The 10,505-nt window shown below is 31.0% G+C and overlaps 1 protein-coding gene across 1 annotated transcript; it reads left to right on the plus strand.

Annotated features, from left to right (window-relative positions):
- The first annotated feature begins 291 nt into the window (after window positions 1-291).
- On the plus strand, window positions 292-1,758 carry LOC107453127 (uncharacterized). The gene has a single exon (XM_016069820.2). It carries the CDS (start codon window positions 292-294, stop codon window positions 1,756-1,758), a length of 1,467 nt encoding a protein of 488 aa, XP_015925306.2.
- Window positions 1,759-10,505: the final 8,747 nt, after the last annotated feature.

The following is a 10,505-nucleotide window of genomic DNA, read 5'->3' on the forward strand; positions in this document are numbered from 1 at the left end:
ATTTTCCTTAATTTTTGAATGAAGTTTTAACAATTTGTGATGATAAATGACAAATCATTATATATACATTTTTAAGTAGATTTTCGGCGAAAGAAAAGTAAAAAGAGTGTGTCAGATTCTGGATCACAAAGAACATATATTTTAAAAAATTTGGCTGAAAAGATGGAACATGTTCCCTTGAGAAAAGAAACTCGCATACACTCTTTGTTTGGTGGTCATAAATCAGATAAATTTGAACACACGTGTTGTAGAATTAGATAAAGGAATCCAGAGAATAACTTGACTTGTAACATGGAAGCTTTAGATCAAGCATCTATTTGTGATACTATAACACCTGTTAGCTCTGGACCCTGGTTAAAAGAGCTTGAAGAAATGAATATAAAGTTGTCAGACGTCGGAAATGAGTCACAACCAGTTCAAATTCTGCTCAGAGCTGACGTAATAGGAAAACTTATGACTGGAAAACGAAGAGTATTGGCCAGTGGATTAGTAGCAATAGAGACACTACTGGGATGGACTTTAACAGGGAAAACACCTGAATATGATTTACCATCAAGCAACGCAATGTTGGTTACTTCCCTTTTTGTAAAAGAAATAGATATTTCTGAGCTGTGGAGATTAGATTCTTTAGGAATAAAAGATCCTTCAGAACAAAAATCTAGAGAGGACCTGCAAGAAGCCTCAATGGAACATTTCTTAAATACAGTGAAAGTTGAAGGAGATGACCCTTTTATAGTTAGTCTGCCATGGCTTGATGGGCATTTGCCTTTGCCAGATAATTATGATTTGGCGTTAAAGAGATTGCAAATGACAACACGCAAGTTGAAAACCGACAAATTGTATGATGCCTATGGAGAAGTGTTCAAGGACTGGGAGAAAGAGGAAGTAATTGAAGAGGTTCCAAAAGAAGACATGGGGATACCTTGTCACTACTTACCTCATCGACCTGTGATAAAGGAGAGCAGCACAACTAAAATTAGGCCCGTGTTCAATGCTTCTTCTAAGAGAAAAGGAGTTCCTAGTTTAAATGATTGTGTAGAGAAAGGGTTAAATTTGATAGAAGTAATTCCCCCAATGATAAATAAATTTCGAAGATATAAATTTGGTGTAACAGCTGATATACGTAAGGCTTTTTTGCAAGTAAGTCTTTATGAGAATGATAGAAATTTCTTGCGATTCTTATGGTATGGAGAAGATGGACAGCTGAAACAATTTCGAAGAGTTGTGTTTGGCGTTTCCTGTAGTCCGTTTTTGCTTGGAGCCACTATTCAATACCATTTGAATAATAAACTAGAGGAAGCAATGGGAGGGAATGAAAAATACCCTAAAGAGATTATACAGGAACTAATATGCAGTTTTTATGCAGATAATTGCCTCACAAGCGTGAAAACTGAATCAGAGTTGAAACAATTCATGGAAATTGCTACTAATATTATGGCTGAAAGACAATTTGATTTACGAGGGTGGGAGTCTATTAACCCATCAGAATCTAATTCTAGTGAGACCAACATTCTGGGAATGAAGTGGAATAGACAAAGTGATACTCTTTCCATAAATATTCCTGATGTTAATGAAACAAAGAATGAAGTGATCACAAAGCGAAATATTTTATCTGCTTCATACAGAGTTTTTGATCCCATAGGGATAACCAGTCCAGTTATGATGCGTCCAAAACTCTTGCTACAAAATTTGTGGAAGTCTAAAATTGGTTGGGACGCTGAAGTTGATCTAAAAACGAGCGAAGAATTTCTAAAATAGTTAAATGAGCTTGAATATCTGAAGAATGTAAAGGTGGCAAGATGGTTGCACTGCGATAAAGGAGTGGGAAATATTTCCCTTCATTTTTTTGTGATGGAAGCAAATATGCCTATTCGGCAGTAGTCTTTCTGCGAGTTTGTTATGGGACTAATGTTTATGTACAGCTGGTACAAAGTAAAACAAGAATTGTCCCTTGTGGGAAGAAAGAGACAACAATTGCAAGATTAGAACTTCTTGGTGCCACCATATCTGCTCGTCTTTCCATTGAGATCCGAAAGGAGTTTAAAACCGCGATGTATATTTTTGGACAGACTCCACCACAGTGTTAGCTTGGTTGAAAAGAGAAGAAACGTGGGGTGTATTCGTGCAGAACCGTGTTCAAGAAATTAGGAAACTGACACCAGTTCAAGCATGGGGACATTTACCTGGATCCTTGAATCCCGCGGATCGGCCAAATAGAGATTGTTCAGCTAAACAATTGCGCCAGTCAAAATGGTGGGATAGTCCCTGTTGGCAGTATTTTCCATCCCGTGAATGGCCAACTAACGACTCAGAGGAAGATGTCAATGAAGAAGAAGTGATTAGAGAAAAAAGAAGAACGATCGTATCTTCAATTGTAAATATTGAAATTACAGAAATATTTTTTTATTTCCTATGATCTGCACAATCAGTCTGCCCGATGAGCAGACCTAGTGCGTTCTCCGGAAGTGGTATCCACTCTTTCAGGACCACCACAATGGGTGAGATACCGTTGGCCATGTTAATTTGGACGTCCTGTTTCTGCCACACTAGATGGCAGCACCAAGACTATTTGGATGCTAAAGTGTACTAGGAATTTAATTTTGCCGGAAATGCCTAGAGCCAATAAGGCACTCCAGGGATCTTTTACATGCCGCATAATCATACGACATGGCCGTTAATTACAGAAATATGGAGCGATCATTTTTCCTCTTACAGTAGAAACATCAGAGTGGTGTCATGGATTCTTCGTTTCATACATAACACATCACATGAAAATAAATTAAAAGGTAACTTGAGCTATGAAGAATTCAAAGAAGCAGAAACTCACGTTCTCAAATCGATACAATTAAAAGCGTTTCAAGATGAGAAGTTTCTTAACAAAATGCAAGCATTTAGAGATGAAAAGGGATTACTGCGAATATGAACCAAACTTGTAAATAGTAATGAAACTGAAGATTTTAGATTTCCCATTCTTTTACCTGGTAATAGTTTCGTTATGAAGTTAATACGAGAAGAGCATGCTGGATCTTCCATCGTACTTGTCAGACTTAGGGAGAAGTTTTGGATTCTTAAGGCTAAAAAGTTAGTAAAAGAAGTCATTTCTAAATGTGTGACATGCAAGCGTTTCAAATCTAAACCAGTTGAAGTTCCCTTCGCTCCGCTGCCTAGAGAAAGAGTTACCTTGACAAAAGTCTTCGAGGTAAGTGGCGTAGATTATGCTGGTCCTCTCTACCTAAAGTCAAAAGGAAAAGCTTGGATCGTTTTATTTACGTGCGCCGTTTTACCGAGCGGTCCATTTTGAACTGGTACAATCACTCACCACAGATGCTTATATCCAAGCCCTCAGACGAATCATTGCCAGACGATGCCGGATTTTAATCCTTTATTCCGACAACGGCTTGATTATTTAGTATTCGAATTAGTTAGGTTTTGTAAATATCACTAAATTTAGATTGCTGTAGAATTAATATATGCTTGTTAAGTTTTAATTCGTATCTGTTTATTCATCTGTAGAACTTGTAGTTCATTTGAATAACACAAAAAGGCGTCCGCAATATTTATTTCAACTTATTAACGACAATGATTTTCTTGATTACTCTCCACCGAATGCAACGAAAACAAATATCGAAATCTGAATTTATATTGCTTTCAATCTACTACAATGGGCTTTCGTACCGGTTTCTGGCAACAGCTAAGTTTCTTTTGTCGAACTTGCTTGCAAGACCTATCACGTGAAACGGAAGCTGTCATCTGATCTCACGTTCTTTTGTTTTAATTTTCAGTTTTGATTGTGAAGCGCCATCGAAAATTCTTATTCTCATTAAAAAATAGAGAAAAAAAACTTTTGCTTGCTCGATGGTATTACTTGGTTCATATACTGTAGTCAAATCGGAAGCTGGAACTAGCATCGAATTTGATTGGCTATGGAGCTCAGCAATTGGCACAAAACTGAAAGTAATGACAACATGGCATCACGGAGAATGAATGTTGTCTACTCGTTAAACGAGATTTTCTTTGCCGTTTCTCCAGGTGGAGAGACAGCTTTAGACAATTCCGCATCACTTACATCAAATTTGCAATCTTTTTTTCAGTTTTGAGGAAATTAAATGCAATATTCCTAATCAGAATTTTTCATATTAAAATTTCTTCAGGAATCAATAGCAAAAAATGTGAAGTATTAAATACCAACCTCATTGCCTGTTAACCTCAACGAAACTAAACAAAATGACAAATACTACACGATTAATGGGAAAATCATGTTATCTTGTAATCATTATTACAAGTAATTGATTACTGTAATTGAAAAATGTAATCAATTATATATTAATCAGGTTTACAACTGTAAATAAAGTTGACATCACGATTATAAGTAATTGATTACTGTAATTGACTGTTGTAATCACGATTACAGGTGAAATCAAAATCATGTTATCTTGTAATCATGATTAGAAGTAATTGATTACTGTAATTGAAAAATATAATCAATTATATTTTTGCCAACTCTGATATATATAAAGCTTATTATATCTAATATGGGGGACATAAACTTATTTCACTGTGATAGCAAGTATTTAAGACTGCCTCCTCACCAGTAGTTGCTTTCTATTAATAGTATATTTAAGTAAGTCCAGCTTTTGTAATTATTTAATGTAATTTTGAGTCAAATTGATGCAATTATTGCATGTTTTATAAACTAATAACTGTAAATAAAAGAAATCAAGTGATATTTAGCTAACTATGCAATCTTTTCTTATCAGCTCAATTGATTTAGATGAGTAGAGGTGATTTGTTTTATGTTTAATTAATGCCAATTTAAGGTCATACGTCAACAATAGATGTAAACTAAATTGATGGTGTAATATTGCTAAAAGTGTAACGATTTATTTTGTAAAAAATAAATAAATAATAAAATTATGGTACCAAAGCAATAAAAATTATACGGAGTAAATTTTTATTTTTCTCTTATTTTTAAATAATTTAATTAAGCAATAAATTTAACTAAGCATAATACTTACTGAGATTGTGGATAGATTTTAAAACAAACATTTAATTTCCAATTTAGAGAAATATACAAAAATAAAGAAACAAAAACAATTAATGTTACTAAATATATGAAAAATTATTTTAAAAAATTGTATGAGAATTGTACTTTTTTTCTTCTTCTTTTATTGGCGATTTTCCGTAAACTCGGCTGTTTAACGCTGTTTAAGAAGAAAATAATAACAATTTATTATTTGTTTACTTTAACTTCATATTCTGAATTGAAGAGAATAAAGAAATAATCAAACTAAAATTTTATTCGCATTTCTTATATATTTTTATTAATTATATACGATCGAAGTTTTACTTTAAATCAACTAAATATTAAAACTACATAAGAAAAACCGAATCAAATCACAAAGCATAGGCATTATTTTTTGTCTTATTCAATACAATGGTTTTTAAAGGTTTAACAATAGATTCATTAACAAGTTAGTCGAAAATACCCAAGAAATAATAAATTTAATCGATTATAAATTTTTCGCAATGATTCCGAAAGGGGAGAGCATCTGCTTCTGGTTGCTAATGGCAACTCGATACCGATTAGTCATGTGACCAGTGCACTCTATTGTCACCCAGGGCATGGCTAGTTCATTCCTCTCTTAGAGCTGAAGCTACGATTTCCCTCCTCATGACGTCGCGCCGCACACAGATTTTGGAGATCCCAAGCAAAGATATTACGAAAACTATGCACGTTTCTCTCTGTAAAAATAAGTTCGACTTTTTCTCGATATTAGCTTTCAAACGTTACTCAATTAACACATTATTTCCGCTCATAGTACAAAAAATTTTCTTAGCCATAATATAAATAAAAAATACCATTTTAAACTAATGAAAATATTTTACTAGTTGTCATAATTGACATTATAAATACTTCATTTTTTAAAGTTTCAATTTTAACTTTTATTATTAAAAAAAAAATGAAAGCATATATCGACACTTTTTAGCTCTATATTGTTCGATAACAATAATTTGTAAAGTTGGGTAAAATTTGGAATCCTGATTTTAAAATATGATGTTAATGGCAATTTGTTCATACTTAATCATTAGGAAACAACAACCTTAAACGCTAATTACTGAAACAAAAGAATAATTTAGGTTCCTAATAATATTAGCAATTTTACAATTGTTTATAGATATTTAAATTTAAGAGAATATAATTTTTTAAACAATCATAAATATTTAGAATAACTACATGAAATTAGGAAATTAGGAGAATTTTAACTATTAATTATTTATATTTTTCATTTAAGTTATTATTCTCTTTTACTTGTTCCATTTTCACAATTTTTTTTGCCTGCTTTTCCTTTTTAAATGCATTCCACAACAAGGTGACAGCACAGTATTAAGGTGCCTATGTTTGTATTGACCTTTGTGTTTAGATTCTATTTCGTTAAAATTAATTGATTATTTTGAATGTTTGTTCTAAACTGTCTAATACACAACATTGAATTGAGACTAATATCTGTATGCTTACCAGCCAGCGTAACAAATCAGTTGTAAATAAAAGGGGGGGGGGGGGAAGTAGAAAAACAAATTTCTTTTCATTTTCTCTTAAATTAACAATTCAAAGGCTATTGTAATATCCCTGATGTCAGAATTTTGGTTATATAATATTTTTAACCCAATTATGTGATTCTGTGGAGATGGTAATTGTGATGTCACAATAGGCATTAGATATTTCCTAGCTTTTAAAATTTATTTAATTTTAAAACTTCTTTTTTTTTTAACATTCTTAATGGAATTATAATTAAATTAAAACAATTAGCTAATTTTTATTAAAATTTATAAAAAGAAAACATAAAATATTTTTATTCTTTTCCTATCGATAAACTTAAAGGCTAACTTTTTATTTCAATACTAATCTAAGACTCATTAATTTACTGTCGCTCCTAATAGAAAACAAAAATCTCAAAACAAGATTAGTTGTCAATCCATGAAGTACATTAAGAAGAGGTTTTAAAAATATATTTAATAACTATCGTGCATAAATTCTTCAATTTTGTTCTCTTTTTTTTAATGCGTTTTTTGAATCATTCATCATCACTTGATCAATTTAAATTCACATCATTTCAGAATAAAAACATTCGCATATCCAAAGATAATTCGCGATCGCAACGCTCGAGTACGCCGTCTAGCGGGAGCCTAAAAATATCGGACATTAATTTATCACGTTTTCATTTAGTTCCATCAAAGTCATTGACTGAATCAGACGCCATTTTTTAGCAGCAAATAAGAAACAAAATTTCCCTAAGGAAAAGGCCGAAGAACTTGAAAAAAATCTCCAGAATATTAGTAAATCTTTCAGGAACAGAACACGCCAAACATTTGAAGAAAAATTCCTCAATAATTTTTAATTTCTATTATCAACAAACTTGCAACTGATGACTTCCGATTTCGGATACTGTTACAGATGTGTGTATTAAGGTAAAATGCATTTCTTCTGTCTTCAATTCATTACGAATTAAAGTGAAGTCAACATTGCTTTCGTCATTCCAGTGAATAAATATGAATTCAGAACATACAGAATTGTAATAGTTATAGCATATTCTTCTTCGTTATAGAATAGTATATATTTCTGTATCCATATAATTCGGAAAACAACAATAAAAAATTATCCAAGTTACTTGAAATAGTGCCATTTGTGCTGATTCTTAATTAATTTTAATCGTTTTCTTGGCAAGTTTTTTTTAGTTTTGAAAGAATAAGTTCAACTAGAATTCAGCTATTCTGTTTTTAGCTACATATTCAAATTCATATCAATTATAAAATTTTGCAGTGTAGTATGTTATTCAAAAGTAATGAATGTATAAACTATGTATCTATTATTTGAGAATAAAGTTTTCAAACAAGGAACTTATCATTTTGGAATTCTCCGGGAATCATAAATCAGGTAAGTGCAATGATTTTTACAATAAAAAATTTGCTTGTAAATATTTTTTTTTTCATTTGATGATGGTTCTCTACAGAATGGTTTTTTACGTCTGATTAAGAACTATAAGAATTATAAAAAAAGAAACAATATGAAAGTTTTTATTTCAATGTTAAGAATTCTTAAAATCGTTTTTTTCATCCTAAGAATTCTTTATTTTCCGTTTTTTAGTTTATAATTTGTTCTAAAATACTTTTGAAAAATTAAATGGTATAACATTATGTGTTTATGTATACTTCTTGTATATTCCAATGTTTGAAATAATATGATTCAGAAAAGTATGGAATAAAAATTCGGTACTTACGTATTAACGCCACCGCCGCTACAGATTTGGCGGTTTTTAAGTGCCGCCAATCTACACTTAAAATTTTTGCGACAATTCGTAAAATAAAACACTTTATTTAAAATCAAAATAGTTAATCGGATTTCGGTGGAAAATGAGCCGATATAGAGTTTAGCATAGATTCAAAACAATCATATCGCCATATGAACTCTGATGAATAAGATTCCAAATGAAGTAACATTTCCAAAACGTACGTTTACCAAGATAAAGTTTTATGTTGTGGGAATTGGTACATTTTCGTTTTTTCGGTAAAATATTTCCCTCATGAAAAAATAAAATTGCATCTTGTTTTGTTTTTGGCAGATCCCAAAGACGAATATTCGTAGCACTAAAAATGGCGACAAAAAAGAATTGTTTTTTTTTTTTTTTTTTTTTTTTTTTTTGTTTCGTCAGCATTCTTTATTTTACGTTTCTTAGTTTCTAAATAATGATTTTTATTGAAACTTGAAATTTTTTGATAAAAATTGTTGTCAAAAAACGTTGTTTACAAAATTAAATTTCATAAAATTATGAGGCTTATGTATACTTTTTGTTCATTTTAATTTTTGAACTAATATGATTCTTAAAACTATAGAATGTAAAGTTTAAATGGGCCTTTCATGTTGTATCATTAAATTTAGTAATACTATTTCTCTGGCATTAGGTTTTAACTCTTATAAGAATATACATATTTTTTTCTGTTAATGTACAAATATTTTTCCGATGTGTTTTGGATGTTCCTTCTCTAATAAAAAGAGATACCATTTTGTTTTCGGTTGTACAAGAAAGAAGATCAAGCATTTTTCTTTTTTAAATTTAATAAGCCACATTAAAGAAGGAACGTTGCAATGCTACCCGCTACATTAACGACGTCTCCAGAGTAACTGAATGAAGGTTCATATAGAAATCGCAGGTATGCGTCTCATACAACAACGCCCCCTATAGTTCGTTGCGATCGCGAATTGCATGCAAAAATATAACTTTCAGTGAATATTTATTATTTTTTGTTATTTAATAATATTCAAAAATATTTTGATTTGTGTAAGATGTGCAATTATTGCATTTTAAAGAATACAATTTTAAATGGCAAATAAAGTCCGAGCGAAAACTTGTTACTAATTCGAATCAGTTATTCTTATCGAAATAGGTTTAAATTATAATGAAAAATAGTTTCTTAAATTTCAGTTAGTTTTGTTTCACGGTAATGCTATGTCATATAAAGTTAAACATTTCTTGTAAAACCTGAGACATTCTAACGTATTTATCGTTAAGGACTTAAGATTGTCCAATTACAGCATTTGATGCATTCGGATAAAAATTAAAATAAAAAACATTTCTTTTGTACTTTTTTAAAATTTAACACAGCTAAAAGTCTTTAGGGCAATTAGCAACATATACATGGATGCCAACTGCTCCGCTTTCTACAAAGTAAATAAAAAATAAAATAGTAAATCTTGAAAAGTAAGGATAATTACGCCCACTTTTTAAAATAGTCACCACGAGATCACTACAATAAAGTTGCATTTCATATGATGCTTTGAATACTTGATATGTAGTGGTTGAAAAATTGCTTAAAATGAAAAATACAAAACTAAAAATATCATAAATTTCGTTCACCACTAGAAAAATATTATTTACAAAGCGGAGCAAGTTGGCATCTCTGCATATATAATAATACGAAAGATATGATAATTTCGTGATTCTCAATGAAGTCGTTTAAGACATGTTACTCGAATCAGTGATCCAAATTACTAGATTCGAAAGGAGATCTGAATCACTTAATTTAAATCGCTGCTCCGAACCACATGATTCGAGTCACTGATCTGAATCACATGATTCTCCTCGGTGATTTGAATCATTGATCAGAATCACTTTGTACGAATAGTAATTGAAATCGCATAATTCGAATCAGTGATGTGAATCACTTCATAAGAATCCGTTATTCGAATCATTTGATTTGAATCAGTGATTTTAATCACTTAATTCGAATCATTGATCCGAAAGGCATGATTCGAATAACTGATCTGAATCGCTTAACTCGAAAATTGATTCAAATCACATGATTCGAATAACTGATCTGAATTCACTTGATTTGAAAATAGATCCTGATCAAATTAATCAAATAGTGATCCAAATCACGTGATTCGAATCAGTGATCTAAATCACTTAATAAGAATCAGTTATTCGACTCATTATATTTGAATCAGTAAT

The sequence above is a fragment of the Parasteatoda tepidariorum genome, chromosome 9 (genome assembly GCF_982258835.1).
Source record: "Parasteatoda tepidariorum strain Cologne lab strain chromosome 9, Ptep-v5.0, whole genome shotgun sequence".
Taxonomy (NCBI): Eukaryota; Metazoa; Arthropoda; class Arachnida; order Araneae; family Theridiidae; genus Parasteatoda; species Parasteatoda tepidariorum.

Excerpts from the sequence above, each read along its gene's own strand:
- LOC107453127 (XM_016069820.2), top strand. The coding sequence starts at position 292 with ATGGAAGCTTTAGATCAAGCATCTATTTGTGATACTATAACACCTGTT.